Here is a 23,359-nt window from a genome sequence, read left to right as displayed (position 1 = left end):
TTACTAAGCTCTAAAAAATAAAACCAAATTACTAACAGTCATTACAATATAGAAATAAGTTTTTAATACTATACAGACTTGGTCATTGAATTACTGTGTATAGTATTTTAATGGATACGACAGAGAATAATACAATTGACCGGTTGATAGGGAGAGGCGCAAAATAAAAGGGGGGATACAATATTGCCGGTTCGTAAACATGTAGGCAGTATTAAGAATGAGCATGGTGGGAGCACAAATCGACTACGATGCCGATGACAATTCGAGCCTGCTCTCAGTGTTGCCAGATAAACTTCCTCTAACAACCTCTGCATAACTAATAGCATATTGTCAAATAATATCATTAGTTAGAATAGTTTTCGTTTTCTGGTTAGAATGTTTGGTTTAAATCTCAATAAAGAAAAATTACATTTAAAAAAGAAATAAACTACTCAAAACAATTATCGCATATTTTCTAAAAAAATATTAATTTGAAAAACAAGACATTTTGAATTCCCTGACTTACGATTTTAAATAGTACGGATACTGTGGAGGGAAATTCGATAAAACAAGCCTACGCGCAGACCTATAATTTTTAGTCGGCCGACTATTTAGTTGTAAAAGTGAAAACAATACATACTTATGAAGTCGATCGGCCGACTATTTGATTGCACGTGGGCGCGGCTCCATAAGAATATATTGGTTACAAATATGCAACTAAATAGTCGTGTAATGAAGTTCATAAAATTTCACCTGTATATTGTGTTAATATTATACTAGAATAATAGAGACTTCATTCTCTTTTAATAATGACAGTCAATGTATTTTATTGTTAACTCATTATTGTAATGAACTTCATTAGTGTTTCTATTGTTGAATTAAATAAGTTAAATATTTAATTGCCATTTTGTAAGAGAGTTTTGATCGGTTTTGGTCGCTGTGGTTTGGTGCGAGAAACCGAAACGTTTGCGCCGCTCGTCCTACTCTGCTAGTGCAGGTTGAGTGGAGGGGAGCGTCAGTCGAGTACCTTGGCTGCAGCAGCTCCAGTTAGACACTTTGTGGTCGCATGCGAAACAGTGAGGTTCGAGTCCGGAGTGCCCTGCCAAGTGTCCTGCTGCCAGCCGCCTGTCGCCGCACTGTATAAGGTAAGCACCCACCGCCAAAGTGATCGAGAGTAGGTCGTATTCTTTTTATTGTTAATAATGTTTACTTTACTGCCTTAACGCGTTACAGGGATAAGAGAAACAGAGATATTTATATTCGCTCAGGTAGGCCAAACGGTGCACCTCTACGGAGGCTGTGGGCTATTTGACCGGATCGCGCGGACGCAATGACATAGCAAAACTTATATTCGATCAGGGAGATCAAACGGTGCACCTCTGCGGAGGCTGGGGGTATTTGATCGGATCACGTGGACGCGAGGAACGATTTCTTTTGTTAAAAGGGAGAGAGTGAGACAGCTAACGGTTAAGGTAGTTCAGTAAACGCACTGGTCGCGAATGTTCACGGAGCTAAAATAAGACCTCGCCCAAATCCCGAGGCTGTTTTTGTAGCTCCCGTATTTTTCTAGGTGTGTGGTCCGGACGGCACCCTGCATCAGTGACGCTGGACGGGATCTCGCCAAAATCCCGAGGTTGTCCTGACTGGGCGGTGTGTGTGCTGGCTGCGCTTATCCAAACAACGTACAACTCGCCCAGACGTCGCTAACGTCTACGTCGATCCAGGGCTCGCGTTTGTGTATCCCACGGGACGCTGTTAATTTCGCGATCGATCCAGGGCTCGCGTTTGTGTCCCACAGGACGCTATTAACTTCGCGATCGATCCAGGGCTCGCGTTTGTGTATCCCACGGGACGCTGTTAATTTCGCGATCGATCCAGGACTCGCGTTTGTGTATCAAGGGACGCTTTTAACTTCGACGCCGATCCGAGGTCCGTGTTTCGCTGTCAGAACGGACGCCGTTCCGAGAAATATTTAGCTGTGACCATCGGGACGGCTGTAGCGACGTCGCCGCCGTTTAGAGAGTCGCTTCGTGGTAGAGTGTGTTGCTCCGGTACCTACGTGTCTGTGTTCATTAGGACACCGCTAAGTTCGACGCCGATCAGGAACTCGCGTCGTTTTATTTAATAGAACGTCATTTCGGGAACGCGTTTTGAATTCACGGGATAGAATCAGTCAGAGAGTTACGTATCGGGATTAATCGATCAAAACTAGAGGTACACGGTTGTTAATGTAAATGTTGCTCTACGAGGTACTGAACATTTATTTTATTTTTATTATTGTTACAATTAGAGAACGCGAACTTTCTTTGATTACTTTTGTACATAATTAATTTAAAAATAAAAACCTAGTATTACGTTATAGTTAATTGTGTGTTTTATTTTCTTTTCATCCCATCACTCCCTGGTATCTCCACTGTATAAAAGCTACCCGTACTGGCACTAGTGGTCTCTCAAACACTTTAAACATTGGGGGTGGCGCCCGAGGAACCAAACCAAGGCAACTCGGCGTCCGTGAGCTCTCTCAAAAACGGAGGAGCGTCACAAAAATGACGCCCGAGCATAGGGACTTCCGGGTAAAGCTAGTAAAAGCGAAAAAGCTATTGAAACAGTGTGAGAGGAGGTGAAAAGAAAGTAACAACCGTCGAGCATAAGTACCTCTAGACCTCTGTGTCTCAGTACCTCTGAGTTAAAGACTAGTGAAATCTAGAGCGATATGGAAACTGAGGAAGATTTTTTGTCGATCGGTGCTTCCGTCGAAGGTAACGACGACGTACCGTCGCTGTCGCATACAGGTTTGAACCTGGCGGCGTCTGGCACGAGTGCTGAATCTGATTTCAGGACAGCGTGGATTTATTCCCTGAAGAAGTCTGAATTAGCTGCACAATTGTTGCGTTTTGGATTGGATAGTACCGGGACTGTTGAGGAAATGCGAAGAAGAATAGTGAGATTTATTAGAGAAGGACAGGCGAGTCCTCAGCCTGTCACTCAGCCTTTTGGATTTCCTGGAAATAGTGCTGTTGTACCGACAGTGAGCTCTACAGTCACACTGACCACTACAACAGTGACAACTACAGTGACATCAACCTCGAGTGGATACATTGCTGGACGTGTAGTGTCTTCTCCGGTGGTCTATACTTCTACTTCGCAGCCTGCCCCTCTGCCGATAAATCCAGGTATGTCAAATAGATTTAATACTAGTCCAATACAAGTTTACAAATGGGGAGTGACATTTAATGGTCGCTCGGACCCTGTAACGTTCTTAGAAAGACTGGAAGAGATTTGTATTGCACAGAATATGCATCCGGATCGGTTATTGCCACATTTGCCAGAAGTTTTGCAAGGAGAAGCTGCGCTCTGGTACGGCAATAACAAAGTAAATTACAGGACCTGGGAAGAATTTACTAAAGAAATTAAAATTTTTTATTATCCAGTAAATTATGAGGTGGGCCTAGAGGCGAAGATAAGTCGTCGAGTGCAAAGACATAACGAGTCTGTCACGGCGTATATCACTGCTCTTCAAACGTTGATCCGCAGATATGGCAACATCTCTCCGAATCAAGAACTACAGTGGCTGTACAGAAATTTGCTACCTGAATTTCGTCAATATGTCCGGAGAGGAGACTTTCAGGACATCTCGTCGTTCTCAAAAATAACGAAGGAATTCGAGCTGTACAATACTCGAAGCTGGCCCTGTTGAAACCCGTCCTTGGCGAGTCATGCCAGACAATGAGTATACAGGCACTGAGAGCCATCCGAGGGTTAATCAGAACCCATCACCGCAGCAAAATGGACCAAATCACAGGCCCACTCCTACCCGGAATCCTGGATATTCACAGGCCACAAAACAGACTTCAGAAGCAATCTGTTTGAGATGCGGACAGACAGGGCACTATCGCAATAGCTGTACACAGAAAGCACAGATATTTTGCTCGAGATGTAAGACGAAAGGTGTACTGTCCAGGAACTGTCCGTGTGGTCGTCCGGAAAACTAGAGCGGCGCTGCACACACGAGCCAGTGCAGCGCCTCCCGACCACCCTTATCAACGATATCCAGCCTGTTATGCGAGCCGACAACCGTCCTACGATCAAGATACGACACAGAAATATCGAATACTTATCCCTTCTGGATACGGGGGCGGCATATTCTTTTATGGGAACCAAACTGGCACAGGCGTGCCGAAATTCTAAAGCCATATCAGTCAAGCCTACTCTAAGAGGAGCGACGCTTGCTAATGGTACTAATGAAGCCATTTCAGAAGCCTTTAGAATCAAGTTTCAGATAGGAAACCAGTCCTTGAACGAAGTTTTCCATATTCTGGATAGTCTTGTACCCAAAGTGGTGATTGGAATGGATATTCTTCAACGACACCGATTTAATTTGGATTTACAGACCCGTCAAGTCAGCTTAAATGGGCGAAGAGTGACTGAAGAGGTCAACACGACACTGTCTCCCATTTCAGCGAGCCTGGAGACGCCAAAGTTGACGCAGGACGAGCAGAATAAACTCCAGACTTTCCTGGAACAGCACTTACCTGGTTTTGAGAATATTCGTAGTACAACACCACTGGTAAAACATGAAATTCACCTGATCAACAAGGACCCGATTAAACAGAGATACCGACCACAAAATCCGAAGATGCAGGCCATCGTTGATAGCGAAGTAGATAAAATGCTTGAAGATGGAATTATTGAGCCATCTGATAGTCCGTGGAGCTCACCTATCGTCATGGTCAAGAAGAAAGACGGTAGCTACCGTTTCTGTGTGGATTTCCAAAAGGTTAACGCCGTGACTCGAAAGGACGCTTACCCACTGCCGTTTATAAACGCGATTTTGGACAAACTTCGCAAAGCCAAGTACATATCCAGCATTGACCTCAAACAAGGATATTGGCAGGTACCGACCGCTAACTCGAGAGATTAGGCCCATAACTGCATTCACCATACCCACTAGAGGGTTGTTCCAGTTTAAAGTGATGCCGTTTGGGTTACACTCAGCGCCTGCCACCTTCCACAGATTGATGGATAGAATCAGAGGACCTGAACTAGTTCCTTATTGTTTCGCCTACTTGGATGACATCATTGTACTAGGTGAGACATTTGAACAACAACTGAGGCGCCTAGAAGAAGTTTTCCGACGTTTGAAAAACGCAAACCTGAAGCTTAATCCTGAGAAGTGCCAGTTCGGACGAAAATCTCTCAAATATTTGGGACACTGGGTGACACCTGAAGGAATAAGAACAGATCCAGACAAGGTAGCGTCTATTTTAGAGTTGGCCACACCAACCAATGTTCGAAGTCTCCGTCGATTTTTAGGTATAGCTTCTTGTTACCGCAGATTTGTTTCAGGATTTTCACAGATTGCTAAGCCCCTTAACGATCTGCTGAGAAAGAACAATAAGTGGCAGTGGCAAGAAGCGCAACGTGAAGCCTTTGATATACTCAAAGAATGCTTGACTAGAGCGCCAGTTCTGACATGTCCAGATTTCCAGAAGCCTTTTGTCCTGCAGACCGATGCAAGCGATAATGGTTTGGGAGCAGCTCTTATTCAACATTTACATGATGGCGATCATGTTATTGCTTATACCAGCCGCAGTCTGACCTCCGCCGAGAAGAAATATACTGTCACCGAGAAAGAATGTCTAGCCATAATATGGGGAATTGAAAAGATGAGACCCTATTTGGAAGGCTATAAATTTGTAGTCATTACGGATCATCAATCACTTCGATGGCTACACTCTCTGAAGAATCCTAGCGGCAGATTAGCCCGCTGGAGTATTTACCTACAACAGTATGATTTCGAAATCCGTTATAGAAAAGGGGTACTGAACAAGATAGCAGATGCTTTATCTCGAAGCCCGACCGAACCACCGCCGACTGAGGAGTTGTTACTGACAATATCTGAAACTGACATTTGTCGTTGGCACGAAAAGAAACGAGCCGAAGTACAGGGACATCCGGAATTATTTCCTGATTTCTGCATTCGGGATGGAAAGCTGTTTCGTCATTTTTTGGACATGACTAATGCCAAGGAAGCCGAGATGCAAGACCCATGGAAACTATGTGTTCCAAAACCTGCACGGCTCCTAGTCCTCCAAGAAAATCACGATCAACCCACCGCTGGACACTTAGGTATAGCCAAGACTACTACAGGGATTGCTGCCCGTTATTACTGGCCAGGTATGTTTAGAGACATTGCCCATTACGTCCGGAAATGTCAGTCTTGCCAACAGTATAAAGCTTCTCAACAGCAGACGACGAAGGGGAACTGCTACGAAAGGGAACTGCTACGTCCTTGTGTTCCAGGATAGGTTTACCAAGTGGATAGTATGTAAGGCCATTAGAACTTCGACTGCCAAGGCTGTCAGTCAGGCCTTATATGACGAAATTCTGATGCGTTTTGGAAGACCTGCCACGGTCATAACTGACAACGGCACTCAGTACACCGGTAGACCATTTCGGCAACTGTTGAAGGATTTTGGAGTTAACCATCGACTTACACCACCCTACACACCTCAAGCGAACCCCGTCGAAAGAGCGAATAAGACCACCAAAACCATGATTGCGCAGTTTTGCGAGGACAACCATAAGAAATGGGATGCCCATCTCTCTGAAATGACGTTTGCCTTCAATACGTCCCGTAACGACTGGACTGGATTCTCTTCGGCTTTCCTGAATTTTGGAAGGGAACTCGAGTCGCCGAAAACTCTTCTGCGCGAAGAACAGCCGTCTGTTCCGTCCGAAAATCCCGAGCCGACGAACGCAGACATAACAAGTACCGAAAACCGCTTAAACCGTTTAAAAGAAACCTTCGAATTGGTCCGTTTAAACCTGTCTCGCGCCTTCGCGTCACAGAGCCATTATTATAATGTAAGACGAAGAGAATGGCAATGTAATATCGGCGATCAAGTGATGAAAAGCATTCCCTTTTCTATCTTCCGCCGTGAAAGATGTTCACCCTCTATCTTCCGCCGTGAAATATTTCGCAGCTAAATTAGCACCGAAATACTCCGGGCCGTATATCGTTACGCGTAAGATCTCTCCGGTAGTCTATGATTTGTCCAATAAAAATAACCAGGAGATACGGCGCGTCCACATAAAAGATTTAAAACCCGCTAACTAAATAAAGAAAAGGGCCCGCGTAACCATAAGTAAATGTCTCTATATAAATTCCAGATATGCCCCGTAAGTCATCCGAAAAACTCCCCAAGGGAGCCCGACCCACAGGCCCGTTGTTCCTAATGAAGGAAGAGGCCAGGAAGAGTAAGGAGAAACAGGAGGCTCGAAGAGAGAAAATCCGGAGCTTGGCGGAGGCGTTCAACAAAGCGCCCACCAGGTCCGACAACCCTTCGACGTCAGGGGCAAAAGTAATCATACTTTCCGATATACAAGTCCGTCCGCCTGGCCCCTACCTCCCCGCTACCCCCCCGCCGCCGCCGACATCGCAGACGCTGTCTGTAACTAGGCCGGAAATAACGGATAAAATCGCCGCTACAACCGGGTCCTGGGACGCAACACTTTTGGAGGAAGTGCGTTCCCTGAGACCACCCGGCGTCCCAGGAAATGTGAAAATACGGATTCGGGTACGAACCAGTACGGGACGCCGGATCTGGCTGACCATTCCGAAAAATGAGTAAAAGTAGGAAAATTATTATAACGGGTAGCCTGGGGATCCTAAGGAACCGTTAAAAGTCCCGTCTGAAAGGAGCTCTGTATCTAATTTTGCTTTTTTTTATGGTTCTAGAAGTCATGTTTTATTTTCTATTCTATTTTATTTTCGCTGGGTATATTAGGTCCGGAGAAGTAACACGCATTTTTTTTTAATTTTTTTTTGCTTGTAGTAGTCTTTCCCGTTTCCCTACTCTACTCGTAATTTATAATACTCTTGTCAGGAAAACTGTGTAATGTTGTTTTCTTTTAGGATTAACTTTTCCCCGCCGCCAAATGTCGTCCCCAGACACTTATGTCTCCGCTCTGGAAGATAATCTGATGATATCGACCTGGCGCTCTAGGACTATAACTTGTCTACACCAGTAACACAATTACCGGAACGCATCCCGCATCGGAGATCACCCGACACGTCCAATGTAGGCGTCAGTGAGATTAGTAGGATATCCATCTCGCCCAACGACTTTGTCCGTTCGAGGCTGACGGTATCCACTTCCCACGTTATCTAGTTCCACTGCGAGGAGCGCTGACAACCTCCCCACCCGGCTTTTCAACAACCACAACGAGCAACGTCCGAGCAGCGGGCAACGGTACCTCTCTGAGACGATCCATGCCTGGCGGTATACTTTGAAGGGAAAGCGACGGCCAGAGAACATTCTCAGGCATTCTATCCAAGTCCCGAGGATGACCCCATTCCCGTGGAACGGGAGACCGTGTGTTGGAGATGTGGTGCTCTAGGAGATAATCGCCGACAGTGCCAAAGACCGGAAATAATCTTTTGCTCAGGATGTGGAACTCGGGGCGTCCTATCAAGAGATTGTCCCTGCCGCCGCTTCCGAGCCCAACCGGCTCTCCGGAGTGATAGCTGGAGATAGTGAAGGAGACGTAGGGTCGCTGACCGCAAGAAAGCCGGGGAATGCCCATTGTGCCACAGAAAATAGGGGGGAAAACTGCAAGGTAGCAAGTAAAAAAAAGGGGGGCCAATTTTTTTTATGAGTTAAAATAAAAAAAGAACAAACTAAAAGGGAAATATAATTTTTGTTTTGTATTATTAAGGGTAAGAAAATAAAAAAAAATATTGCGCGATTTTAAGTCTCTATCTTATGTCTACGGGGTTTGGACCTGGTTAGTTTAAAAAAAAAAATTAAAATTAAAAAGGGAAACAGAAAGAGGGTAGAGGAGTTTTTTTTTGTTTAAGGGAATTTTGTAGTATCTCTCATCCGGTTGTGTTTTTTTAAGAAATATGAAAATATATTGCGACCAATCGTCCTGCGTGCCTGAAGAGTTGAACTAATTCATTTGTATTATAGGTGTACGGGTGTCCATGACTGAGCCATTTGCAGTACCGTTCAACGCCGTGGGGCCAAGAGGGACTCACCGAAGCTCTCAACTCCGCTGGACAACGAGGGACTCACCGAAGCCTTCAACACCGTTGGACCACGAGGGACTCACCGAAGCTCTCAACACCGCTTGACAACGAGGGACTCACCGAAGCCGCAACACCGTTGGATCAAGCTCGACACGTCGAAGCTCTACACACCGCCGAATGAAGATCTTCACGTTGAAGAAGACCGAAGACATTGCGTATTTTAGTTAAGTTTTGCATTTTGAAAATAAACATTTGATTTTGCGGTTGTTTTATTTTAGTAATTTAATCATGATCAAGATACAAAGGTTAAGATTAAGACTTGACAAATAAACATTTGAGTCTGTGGTTGTTTTCTTTTAGAGATTTAAGCATAATCAAAGGGATATTAAATCACAAAATATACTAAGGTTTTAGATTAAGTTTTGACCAATAAACATTTGATTTTGTCGTTGTTTCATTTTAAAAATTTAAGTATGATCAAAGGGATATATTGGGTGTTAGATTAAGTTTTGGCAAATAAAGTATGTTTTACCAAGGAAGTTTCAGTCAGCATAGCTGACAAAAATATATGTTCATATATTTTTAACCGAAGTAGGGGGAGTGTAATGAAGTTCGTAAAATTTCTAGGACACCCTGTATATTGTGTTAATATTATACTAGAATAATAGAGACTTCATTCTCTTTTAATAATGACAGTTAATGTATTTTATTGTTAACTCATTATTGTAATGAACTTCATTAGTGTTTCTATTGTTGAATTAAATAAGTTAAATATTTAATAGCCATTTTGTAAGAGAGTTTTGATCGGTTTTGGTCGCTTTGGTTTGGTGCGAGAAACCGAAACGTTTGCGCCGCTCGCCCTACTCTGCTAGTGCAGGTTGTGTGGAGGGGAGCGTCAGTCGAGTTCCTTGGCTGCAGCAGAAGTGTCTAGTCCTAGCCGTCAACTATTAAGCTTGACCAATCAGGTTGGTTAGCGTGGTTATTTGGAGTGTGTTAATTCATTTGTGTTTGTCAAAAACTCTAACGTGATTGGTCGGGCTTAACAGTTGCCTGCTAGGGCTAGACACAAGTGGCTGCAGCAGCTCCAGTTAGACAGTTCGTGGTCGCACGCGAAACAGTGAGGTTCGAATCCGGAGTGCCCTGCCAAGTGTCCTGCTGCCAGCCGCCTGTCGCACCCACCGCCAAAGAGATCGAGAGTATGTCGTATTCTTTTTATTGTTAATAACGTTTACTTTACTGCCTTAACGCGTTACAGGGATAAGAGAGACAGAGATATTTATATTCGCTCAGGTGGGCCAAATGGTGCACCTCTACGGAGGCTGTGGGCTATTTGACCGGATCGCGCGGACGCAAAGACATAGCAAAACTTATATTCGATCAGGTAGATCAAACGGTGCACCTCTGCGGAGGCTGGGGGTATTTGATCGGATCACGTGGACGCGAGGAACGATTTCTTTTGTTAAAAGGGAGAGAGTGAGACAGCTAACGGTTAAGGTAGTTCAGTAAACGCACTGGTCGCGAATGTTCACGGAGCTAAAACAAGACCTCGCCCAAATCCCGAGGCTGGTTTTGTAGCTCCCGTATTTTTCTAGGTGTGTCGTCCGGACGGCACCCTGCATCAGTGACGCTGGACGCGATCTCACCGAAATCCCGAGGTTGTCCTGACCGGGCGGTGTGTGTACGGGCTGCGCTTATCCAAACGACGTAACTTGTAACTTGTAAACTATAAAAAAATGAAAAATTCTAGTGATAAAAAATCTATATGTATAGTTGTAATATAAAACTTAAATTTACCTGCCAAGATTTGCTGGGGGTGGACAAACTTGTGGTGGGCTACTTGTTACTACATACATATATTTTTTTAAATATTCTTTCAAAAAATTTGCTAATTTAAGTGTATAATAATAGTTTCAGTGAGTAATTAATAAAAATTTAAAAATAAATAAGTTACAATAATATTTACAAATAAAATAACACAAAGCTTCTAGAATTTTTTATTTTTTTGTGGATAAATTCGGATATTCTTAAAAATAGAATATTTTTATGATTGAAGGTACCAAACATTAAAAATTACATTATTCATTGAATCCGTACGCAAGTGTGAAGGGGAATGGCTAGATTCATTATTATACCGTATGGTCGAAAAAAAACGACGTCCAGTTGGCTTGTAAATGACGATCGACGACATTTCTCATATAATTTTACATATGAAATGACAGCGATCTTCATTTCATAGCCATCGCTGACGCCGTCTTTTTTCGATGTCGTTTTGTATAGTTTTTATGTCATTTTATATGGAGAATTATATAGGGAATGTCATCGATCGTGATTTACAAGCCAACTGGACGTCTTTTTTTTTCGATTATACGGTATAATAATGAATCTAGCCAATTCCCTTCACACTTGCTTACGGATTCAATGAATAATGTAATTTTTAATATTCATTTGTGAAATTGTCATTTCCAAACAAACAAGGCGCCGTTTTTTTCGATCATACAGTATATATGTATATACACGTTTAAAACATATGTTATTACCGAAGGGTTGTGACGACTTTTCTGTCGTTACCCGAATAGAATGAAAAAAGAATCCGTTGCTCAGGGTTAGAGGAAAGCTGGGTTCGTAGGTAAGGCTTCTGACTCACAGTGACTTTCTAATGTTGTTAAATATTAAAATAAAAAAATGATAATATATAGGCTGCAAAGATTTTAATATTGATGTTAAGAACTCAAATAGGTATGGTCAAAAGACAGTGAAAAGGGCGCCACTTACTTTGTTTATGAGAGTGGTAAAAGTAAGAAACCAAAAAAGAAAAATATGATATCACAACATAGCTAAAATAAAAGTAATCAACAGCATTAAGGGTCTACTATGTTTATCAGGAATAAAAGTCAGAAATAACTATCCTACATTAAACATTTATTGAAAACAAACACAAGTATCATCAATTAGGGCACAGTGATCCCAATAAACTGCAAGTTATTTCAAATAGATTTGAAATTTAGTAACTGTATTCTTTGAACTAAGTAAGCTACTTAATAAAACAGGTGAACTTTTATGTATGTCTCAATACGATGATGTTTCGAAACATGTCGTATACAAAAACCTTTAAAATGAATACGTGTTAATAATTTTTCATATAAAATATCATAGCTAAGTAAGAGTGTACTGTACGAACTCAAATTATAACTTATAACGTTAAATAAAAAATAATTTTTGACTACAATATTTGGGATAAATAGTGATAATTTTACCAGGTTATTAAATCTGTTGTCTCAAAAAATTATAAAATAAAAGCGTACCTTGTGTATCAAACTTAAGAGAGAGACTTATCTGTATATAGTTTCTTATGATGTAAACAGGTAGGTAGGTATTCTCCTGACTAACAGAAGTGGATGCAGATGACTATGGCAGGAGAAGTCTTCGATATCAGCCAAAAGAACGATTGTAATGTCAGGAACATTGTCTTAAGGTCTGCATAGGTCCATACAAAATGAAAGTGGGTGAAACATACAATAATTACTGCATTATTACTGCATACCATGTGGTATTTACTGAGTACCATGTGGTAGTTACTGAGTACCATGTGGTAGTTACTGAGTACCAGGTGGTAGTTACTGAGTACCATGTGGTAGTTACTGAGTACCATGTGGTAGTTACTGAGTACCATGTGGTAGTTACTCTATAAATAAAAAAATGGTTCTCAGGACAGATACTCAATAAAAAAAACAACTTACGGTCTGAAAATCAGCTTTACATAAATATATTCAAACCATATGCCGATCCAAACCAGTAATTAAATACTCAAATAAACGAAATAAAAAAAGGAAATAACTGAAATAGAATTTAGTTAGATAGGGCTATATAAAATGGCGGATAAACTTACGGTGATCATTCCAAGAAGAAATCAAAGAAATACGATCTATACTCTGGATTGCATACTTTACAAGGTTTTCAAATTTCCAAATCGGACACCCATGCAATCGAAATCGAAAAGTGGATTCAGAGTGCTTTTCACTGGAAAATTTGTCGGACGCCGAAACAAGCGTCTTCTTCAGATCCAAATTCCCAGAAAGAAAGACCTTCTTCTCTGTTTCAGAACCGAAAACAAAAAACCCTTTTCACCACAGACAAGTGAAATGCAATTAAAGAAGTTTGGCATACAGCGAATAGATGGCGCTAATAAACAAGACAAATGAACAGCAATAAATGAAGTTTGACATCTAGCGAATAGATGCGCTAATAAAAATTAAATATCGAAACAAGTGAGCTGTAACAAATGGAGTTTGGCATCTTTGGCATCTAGCAAATAGATGGCGCCAATACTAAGAAATTTAAATAAAAATAGATTTTTAAATTCAATTTTATTAAAGGGAATAAAAAATGCTACACTGCCCCCTCCAAAAAAAAGAAAGGCCCTCAAAGAGGACTTTCGCCCAAACAACACTAAGGAAAACTAAATTAAATTGGTACATGTTTTTAGATTTTTGAAATTAAATTTGGTGGATGATAGCTTGTGTATCACACGTCCATAAAGGAGTCACAATTGGTAAGTCGCAATCGGTATGTCAAATCAGGAGGTTACACAATCGGGAAAGTCAAAATCACCACATAATCAAAAAAAAACAAAATCATATACAAAATATATGATAAACTAAAACTAAACTTAAAACTAAAAAGGTATGGGATAGGAAAAGAAAAAAGAATCCCATGGAAGCGCAGATGTTTCTGAAGATTAACCGGTTAACCACTCAAGGTAACTCACCTGTATGAGAAAAAGAAGGAAAATTACAATAGAAAACACAATAGAAAGACACAAAGAAAGAGAAAAAAAATATTGTCACTAATGACCCAAAATATCCGTAACATAGGATTCCAGCCTATGAAACGCTATTGCAAATATGGAAAGAAGATCACAATAATATCCAAAACACAGTAAAACTTACGAAGTCATGAGGTTAGCTACGTCTCACTTCTAGGTTGCAATCAAAATCATAACAACTTTTCGCTTTTTCACGAAGTTGTGTTCTCAGAATACACAAAATACAAGAATCTCTTACATTTCAGATTCTTCTGAACTGAATAACAAAGAATAGAGCAAATGACATAAAACTATATGAGTGATTAACAGAATTACCATCCCAATATTTACTCAAAATTAGGTAATCTGTAGAATACTCGAAGAAAAAAAAATACTGTCATATGCTCGCATTTCCAAATAGAAATAGTATAACATATCAAAAATATAGGTATGCAAAAAACTAAATGACAATATAGTTATACTGATTCGCGACAAATCCGTAAAAAAACGAGAAGCAAATGTTGTATAACTGTTTAATCTGAACTAAAAAGAAACTAAAATATAATCTATGTATCCGTTAGACTAAACCCTAAAAAGGAATCGGACATAATAGATTATTTGAATTTGTGTGACGTAGTAGAGACATTTTCTGTATCATTGTCGTCAATCGTGTGACCTTGGTATGGTTTAAATCTTTTATATGCCAGCGGCCTGCGTTAGTACCATTCTCGTCTACTAAAACATAAACTAAATTCGAGATTTTCTTTCGCACTGAAGATAAAATAAAACGAGGAGATAACTTGGCTGAAAAGTTAATACCAGCATTTGATAAGACCTTATTACGTCTCCAACCAAATCACCAACCTTCGAGTTTTCTCTTCATAAGCAGCATGAAGTTTCACGGACTTCAGCTAAAGACACTATAAAGATTTTTGAGTTCAGAAGCGTAAGAGTTGTGATCGCCAGGCATAATTTCAAAATCTTCAGAAAAATTTAACTTGACCATAATACTTACCAGAGATGGAATATGTCTACGAAAACTAAAAATGAAGGAGAAAACCCAGACCTCCCATGTTTAGAAGTATTTAAAGCAAACTGAATATTAGAGAGCTGAACATCCCAATCTGTATGCTGTTTAACATAAGTTCTAATAGCTGTTCCTACAGTTTTATCTATCTGCTCAACAAAGTTACATTGAGGAGAATACACAGCATTATACCAGATCTTCTGAACTTGGTAATTTTAGCTAAATCTCTAATTTCTTTCGCAACAAATTGAGGACCATTGTCACAAATTATATGTTGAGGTAACTTCCATAGGTAAGAAAAACTTCATTCTCAAGATACTTCACAATATAGGGAGATTTTTGATGAACGCAACGGGACACAGAAGAACATACTTCGAAAACCAATCGCCATCAACAACTAAAAGCCACTTATGACCTTTTTTTGATCTAGGAAAAGGACCCATAAGATCTAAAGCGATTGTCTGAAAAGGCATATTAACTTTGCTTTTTTTTCCATCTTACCTAACGGCATAGTATTAGAAGATTTTGAGCTCCGCAAATACGACAACTCCTAACAAATTTAAGAACATCGGCTCTCATCTTGGGCCAATAAAATTGTTCTTGAAGTCTTGATAAAGTCTTATAGAAACCCAAATGCGAACAAGTTGGCGGATTATGACATGATTCGATAATATTACGACGTTGAGGACGTGGAACAACCTTCTTCCATTCTTGAAGATTTGATGAAAATGGTAGCTGTACCGGAATAAACTTAAAAAGAAAACCATCTTCAACTTTCCACTGTGGAAATGAACCAGGTGAAGCTAAAATCTTTTGCTTCATAGTCTCATACCATGCGTCAGTATGGTCTAAATCTATATTCAAAACGGAAATTTGCGGACATACAAAAGAATCATTATCTGAAATATCTGAAGGAGAAACTTTATGATTGGTAGTGGTGGATCTATAAAAATTCTTAACACATAATAACCACTTCTTCCAATCAGATTCTGAAAATAAATTTCTGGGTTTGAATTTTTGAACTGCACGACCAGAAACACGAGTTCGTCCAATTAGTTTTTTGAACATTTGGGACACGCCGGTGACTTACACCTAAATTACCACATTTAAAACAAAAAACCTTACGTTTCTGTCGACAATCATGAAATGTATGATTTGGACCAGAACAATTCCAACAAACTAAACGCGAGGTTGCTTCCTTACCTGAATTTTCTACAGATCTGGGCATACTCGAAGAAGTATTTACCATATCAGGGTCAGAAGACGACGACGCTACAGAATAACTAGCAGACCGAACAGTAGTATTTTTATTTTTGTTTTGAGCATTGACATTCTTAGACTTTTTACAAAACTGTACTCGATGAGAATCAGACGAGCTAGAATCAGGAGTGGTATTCAATTGAGAAACATTTAAACTTCTAGATCGTTTTTCATTCTGATGTTTAGCATTTTCTAATTTTCTACACAAATTAGAGAGTTCAGACACAGATAAAACATCAACTAAAGCTAACTGAGTAATGTATTCAGGAAGTAAATTTTGTCTAATAATTTTAATCTTATTAACCTCACTAGGGCATTTACTTAATCTACTAAAAAGATTCGCTAAAGTTGCTATAAAAATTAAAATACTTTCATATTTTCGTTGTTTATAAGATTTAATTTGCGACCAAATATTGTCATCATTATCCGGTGGCAAAAAGTCTTTCTTTAATCTTTCTACAAGAGATTTCCAATCTGTAACATGTTGTTTAATACTTCTGTACCAAATAAAAGCATTCCTGGTAAAAAGTTCTACTGCGGAAGAAAATAAATCTTGTTCACTATCTTTACGTGATTCAGAAAGCTCAGTAACAGTTTCTAAAAATGAAAATAAATCTTGAGGATTACCATTGAATTTAATAGGCCAGTCTGATACTGGACAAAGTTTAGCAACATAAGTCACAATAGGAGGCGGTACATTAATAACCGGTCCTGAAGGGACAGAACTAACATTTAAAATTTCATTTGTGTTTGAAAATAAGTCAGCTTCAAGTTGATAACAACTAGTATAAACATCAGTTTGAATAGTTTCTGCATCAGCACGATTTTCATCTAAAATTATTCTTCTAATTCTACCAGCCAAATGTACAAGACGAGATTTTATAACTTTAAACATTGAATCATTTACTCCACCCTCGAATTCAGAATTATTATTAATTTCGAAAATTTCTTGATCAAAGGAAAGAGGATAATTTTCCATATTAAGTAAACAAAAAGGGTTATTAATTTCTCTACTTAAAAGACCTGACAAAATTTTACGTTTACTCTCAACATTTTTAGATGTCTTAATACCCCTAATAAGAAGTTCATAATCTAATTCTACTTGTCGTAAATGATTAACTTTAAAAGATTCTTTCTCCATTGTAATTCAGTTGTTATTATTAAGATATTAAAGACTAAATGATTCAGAAAAATTTACTAATTTTAACAAAAAGCTGTTATGACTCGACGCAATTTATCAGAAAGAAATTATGTTCAATGTCAAAACCAAAAAAGACTCAAATATTCAAAACAAATTCCAAAATTTTACGAAGTACTAACAACGTTACCCTGTATACTAAAATTATGTCCACTCTGTATATTCAAAATATAACCTTACCTGTATATTTATATCAAGATCAAAATTTTAATAAACTATGTAGTCAGAAGTATCAAGTTATTTATCTCTGAGTTTTAAACCGATAAACAAACACCCTCTATAATATAAAAAACAAAAATTGCTGTTGTACTGCAATTATAAAAATTAAATTACAGAAATAATGAAAACAAAATTTCAAAACTATAGTCTTTGCCTTAAAGAAAATTTATCTGAGCCTAATAGAAATTATTTTACTAAATTAAGTTTACCAATAAAAGTCAAACAAAATAAACTAAGTTGATCCAATTAAAAGAACATGAGCCAATCAAATTAAGCTGAGCCCCACGTTACAGGGCGTCATATACTTTATTCTTCTATGTGTGACGACTTTTCTGTCGTTACCCAAATAGAATGAAAAAAGAATCCGTTGCTCAGGGTTAGAGGAAAGCTGGGTTCGTAGGTAAGGCTTCTGACTCTTAGTGACTTTCTAATGTTGTTAAATATTAAAATAAAAAAATGATAATATATAGGCTGCAGAGATTTTAATATTGATGTTAAGAATTCAAATAGGTATGGTCAAAAAGAGTGAAAGGGCGCCACTTACTTTGTTTATGAGAGTGGTAAAGTAAGAACCAAAAAGAAAAATATGATATCACAACATAGCTAAAATAAAGTAATCAGCAGCATTAAGGGTCTATTACGTTTATCAGGAATAAAAGTCAGAAATAACTATCCTACATTAAACATTTATTGAAAACGAACACAAGTATCAACAATTAGTCACAGTGATCCCAATAAAACCGCAAGTTATTTTAAATAGATTCGGATTTAGTAACTGTATTCTTTGAACTAAGTAAGCTACTTGATAAAAACAGGTGAAATTTATGTATGTCTCAATACGATGATGTTTCGAAACATGTCGTGTACAAAAACCTTTAAAATGAATATGTGTTAATAATTTTCATATAAAATATTATATAGTAAGTAAGAGTGTACTGTACGAATCAAATTATAACTTATAACGTTAAATAAAAAATAATTTTGACTACAATATGTGGAATAAATAGTGATAATTTACCAGGTTATTAAATCTGTTGTCTCAAAAATTATAAAATAAAAGCGTACCTTGTGTATCAAACTTAAGACTTATCTGTATATAGTTTCTTATGATGTAAACAGGTAGTTAGGTACTCTCCAGACTAACAGAAGTGGATGCAGATGACTATGGCAGGAGAAGTCTTCGATATCAGCCAAAAGAACGATTGTAATGTCAGGAACATTGTCTTAAGGTCTGCATAGGTCCATACAAAATGAAAGTGGGTGAAACATAGAATAATTACTGCATACCATGTGGTATTTACTGAGTACCATGTGGTAGTTACTGAGTACCATGTGGTAGTTACTGAGTACCAGGTGGTAGTTACTGAGTACCATGTGGTAGTTACTGAGTACCATGTGGTAGTTACTGAGTACCATGTGGTAGTTACTCTATAAATAAAAAAATAGTTCTCAGGACAGATACTCAATAAAAAAAACAACTTACGGTCTGAAAATCAGCTTTACATAAATATATTCAAACCATATGCCGATCCAAATTAAATACTCAAATAAACGAAATAAAAAACGGAAATAACTGAAATAGAATTTAGTTAGATAGGGCTATATAAAATGGCGGATAAACTTACGGTGATTATTCCAAGAAGAAACCAAACAAATACGATCTATACTCTGGATTGCATACTTTACAAGGTTTTCAAATTTCCAAATCGGATACCCATGCAATCGAAATCGAAAAGTGGATTCAGAGTGCTTTTCACTGGAAAATTTGTCGGACGCCGGAACAAGCGTCTTCTTCAGATCCAAATTCCCAGAAAGAAAGACCTTCTTCTCCGTTTCAGAACCGAAAACAAAAAACCCTTTTCACCACAGACAAGTGAAATGCAATTAAAGATGTTTGGCATATAGCGAATAGATGGCGCTAATAAACAAGACAAATGAACAGTAATAAATGAAGTTTGACATCTAGCGAATAGATGCGCTAATAAAAATTAAATATCGAAACAAGTGAGCTGTAACAAATGGAGGTTGGCATCTTTGGCATCTAGCAAATAGATGGCGCCAATACTAAGAAATTTAAATAAAAATAGATTTTTAAATTCAATTTTATTAAAGGGAATAAAAAATGCTACAGGGTGTCTCACTAGGGTAAAAAATGTACACGTATTGCCAAAATGTCATTTTATACAAGACTGCCAGTGACTGCCAGTGACTGCCGACGACTGCCAGCGACTGCCAGCGACTGCCAGTGACTGCCAAAGACTGCCAGCGACTGCCAACGACTGCCAGCGACTGTCGGCTCAGCGGTATCTTCGGGTCAGCGGTATCTTAAGTTCCGGGCCTTTGTCGACCCTTGACATATATTATTTATCAACACATGTACAGGGTGGGCCAAATTGGACGCTTTTAAAGGGAAACGCCCTTTTCTGTAGGAGATAGACGAAGACTAATATCGGTGTCTAGAATCTTAATATTATCAAAAACATGACGGTGAAAACCGCATATAGATATCTTACCGTTTCAGAATTACGGGATGTTTTTCAAGAAGTGCATTTTTAACAAATCGCTGTAACTTTTTTGCTACAGAAAATTTTGTATTTTTATGAAAACATTTCCAAAGCACCTTTTTATGTAGAATTTAATGGTTTAAGAATATTTTTTTTAAATTAACAATTTAGGAATTATGAAAAGAAAATTTGATTTTTTATATGGGACACCCTGTATATTTTTAATTCATTGAAAATAATTTAACTTGATATTTTGCCTTGGATTCCTCTTCTCTCTCGAGATATACAGTTTGTAAAAATTCGCCCACTTTGAATAAGTAGGTATTTTGAACGGCGGAATAATATTTGCAATGAGAGATGCAGAATTTTATAACAATTTAAATTACATTTAACAACATCAACATATTTAAACTATATCTAATAACAATAAAAATTAATATCAAACCAAGATTTGAGATTTTGGTTGTTCGATATGTCAACCGTCTTGTGTTATGGACAGACGGGGCCGTTTTTGAACATTTCTCGCGGAATTAATTAACTCTGTGGGGATGAAAGATACCCTCGCATAAGTAGGTCTAATTCTTGCCTAGATTATATATGGGCAATTTAAAAATAAGAACCTTTATTCTTCCGCAAAAATAAAAATCCACAGGAAATAAGTCCGCCGCGCCGGCCTCGATGTCCAGCCTCTGAGATCTTGGTTAGCTATTAAATTATTCTCAAAATTGGCTGCAAAAATTTGCTGATAACTTCACCATTCTGAGGCGGTGCCTTGTCTTGCTGGAAAAATATGTTTTCGTTTTCGATTTTTTCGAATATACAGGCTGTCCCAGAAATAAGTGCAAGTATTTTAAAGGGTGGTAAATCTCGATAAAAGAAACATATTTTCTCTTTTTCGTTTTCAAATAAGTCCAAAATAACGGAATTATTTTACTTTGAAAGTTTCGAAAAAACATGATTTTTTGTTAAAATTTTGAGAATCGCTGGATCTTTTCTGGATTTTATTTTCTTGTAAATTTAATCTAATACCTATGTTGCTATATTATTGTCAAGAAATTATGTTTTTTAATTAAAAACTAAAAAAAATCCAAAAAATTTTTCAAAAAATTTCGAATTTTGAAAAAAAAATTTTCGTGAAAAAAACCTCATAGGCGTGTTTCTGGGGTTGAACTATACTACCAGTTGAATTACTTGCACTTATTTCTGGGACACCCTGTATATACAGGGTGTTTCAAAAAGCATGTGCCATCTTTCGTGGGCAGATTCCTCACGTAAAAATAAGATTTATTTTTCATATCAACATAGATCCGATTCTGCTTTGTTTTGTAGTTACAGGGTGTTAAAGTCTTAATATTTATTCGATTTATTGTAATTTTCTTCCAAGTGCTTTTAGGGATTCGAATGAAATTTTGAGGGTAAAGTTACTATTAATGCGATATATTTTAACGCTGGTGTCAACATATGCAATTCAGGGACGTGCATATGGGTTTTCTCTGAATATTTTTCTAAAAAAGCATGTACGCCACTGCCTTTTTTGTCTCTCTTGTTAGCGCAATAGTGTAAGCCGTTTAATGCCGAATAAAAGTTGTCTCTTCATATTTTGTCCATTTCGCTTTTCATTTGATTCAAGTCTAATAGCAACCTTTATAAAATTTTAATATCATTAACTTGCAAAAGTTTTAAAAAGTACTTTTTGATTCCTCATCAAAAAATATGATAAAAAATATGATACAGTGTGTTAAAACTTTTTAAAATTATTTTTTTTGTAATAATTATCTTAAATATTATTTTTTTATTTGAAATTGCTGTATGTTGGTCTAATGGTAATGATAACTAACAGTAATAATATTTAGTAATAAATTAGGTAAAATATATAATTTATTAATTTTATTAATTGTGATTAATAAAATTGCGTTTATCTCATCCAGGAGGCCGAAGTGTACCCGTAAAACATGCTATTACTTAATCACGTACATCCGCAGTTACTTAATAAGACAAATAATCAATTTATTACATAATGTAGTAAATAGCGCAAATTCTATTGTCGACCGATCCGACTTAATAGGTAATAAACTTCGCATCCTTCTCTCGTATTATATAGTCTTTTCTCTCTCAGTATATCGTATTATGCTGAACATGTTGACTGTACTCTTCATAAATACGACAACTGGCACCCAAAGCCACGTATTATTAAATATAAACTAACCTTTTGGTTAGTTTATTTATTGGTTATTTTTTGCTTCTTTATTACGTTAGTGACGTACATCCGCAGTTACCTAATATGGCAGATAATCAGTTAATTCCATAACGTAGTAAATAACGCAAATTCTGTTGTTGACATGTCGACCATTGTAACCAGTATAAGATTATGTATTAAATAATTATAGAGGTGTATACGATACATTGATGACAGACAAATGATTGATTATATTGTTAAGTGCTATAAACTAGTACAAAATTAAAAAAGTAATTTTTAAATAAAGTTAAAGTAAGTTCTGGTCGTACAGGAATTGGAAGTATTCTACCAATTGTAAAGTGTATTTCTCGTGGAATATTTGACATTGTCAAACGCATTTGTCTGGCAGATTGTCATATTGTCATTGTCACAGTCCTCATCATATCATTTTAATAGAGTTTCTTCATAACTAGACTCTTTTAAACGCACTCTTTTCGAATGCCCGGCCATATTTTACAAAAGTTTGTGACACAAAATCTTACACAAACGATCCGGCGTCGTCTGAGAGACTACGGCTTAAGTAACTTCTGCCTGGTTATATCAGTTGTTGACCGTGAAGGGGAGGATTAGCTGGAATGCCAATCCTGTAGGCGGTCCCAGTAACTAATGAGAATGAGTTAATTATTTGGCGTAGTCTGTCAGACGACGCCGGACCAGTTAAGGGTTAAAAATCGTGAAGTTGATTACGTAATTAAAGTTTAATTGATATCGAATATATTTAACTCGTCTAATAATTTATTTACATTATTAAAGTCATAATATATAAAAAATGTACAAGAGAGCAGTATCGACATCCCCTGCTACAATATTTTTCTGTCACAGCCTATAGTTTTAGTAAATTGATTCAATTTTAGGTGGAAGTAACGCTTGTTGTGCTTCTTTAGCTTTTTTAATATTTCCTCCATTTTAATGGAAACGTAATGGAAACGTGCCCAATTTGTGCGAGTTTTGACAAATTTCTGGGTTTTAACAATTGTCTGAGATTTTAAAAAATTTTTTTTTTCAGCAAGAATTTTAAACAGTTAAAATAAACTTTTTTTAAAATTTATATAAAATTTTTTATAATATATAAAATTTTTTATTAAATTTTCCATAATTTTT

General features: G+C 37.7%; 1 protein-coding gene across 1 annotated transcript; it reads left to right on the top strand.

Moving 5' to 3' along the window:
- The first annotated feature begins 6,369 nt into the window (after positions 1-6,369).
- LOC115881002 lies at positions 6,370-7,613 on the top strand. Its single transcript, XM_030898352.1, has 2 exons — positions 6,370-6,868; positions 7,153-7,613. Exons 1-2 carry the CDS (start codon positions 6,370-6,372, stop codon positions 7,611-7,613), a joined length of 960 nt encoding a protein of 319 aa, XP_030754212.1.
- Positions 7,614-23,359: the final 15,746 nt, after the last annotated feature.

The sequence above is a fragment of the Sitophilus oryzae genome, unplaced genomic scaffold (genome assembly GCF_002938485.1).
Source record: "Sitophilus oryzae breed Bouriz unplaced genomic scaffold, Soryzae_2.0 scaffold_1693_pilon_pilon, whole genome shotgun sequence".
Lineage (NCBI taxonomy): Eukaryota > Metazoa > Arthropoda > Insecta > Coleoptera > Curculionidae > Sitophilus > Sitophilus oryzae.
Note: the sequence above shows the minus strand (reverse complement) of the source record. Positions and strands in the feature narration are given on the sequence as shown.

Excerpts from the sequence above, each read along its gene's own strand:
- LOC115881002 (XM_030898352.1), top strand. The coding sequence starts at position 6,370 with ATGCGTTTTGGAAGACCTGCCACGGTCATAACTGACAACGGCACTCAG. Across the intron at positions 6,869-7,152 it reads AAGACGAAGAGAATGGCAAT|ATATGCCCCGTAAGTCATCC; the intron begins GTAATATCGGCG and ends TATAAATTCCAG.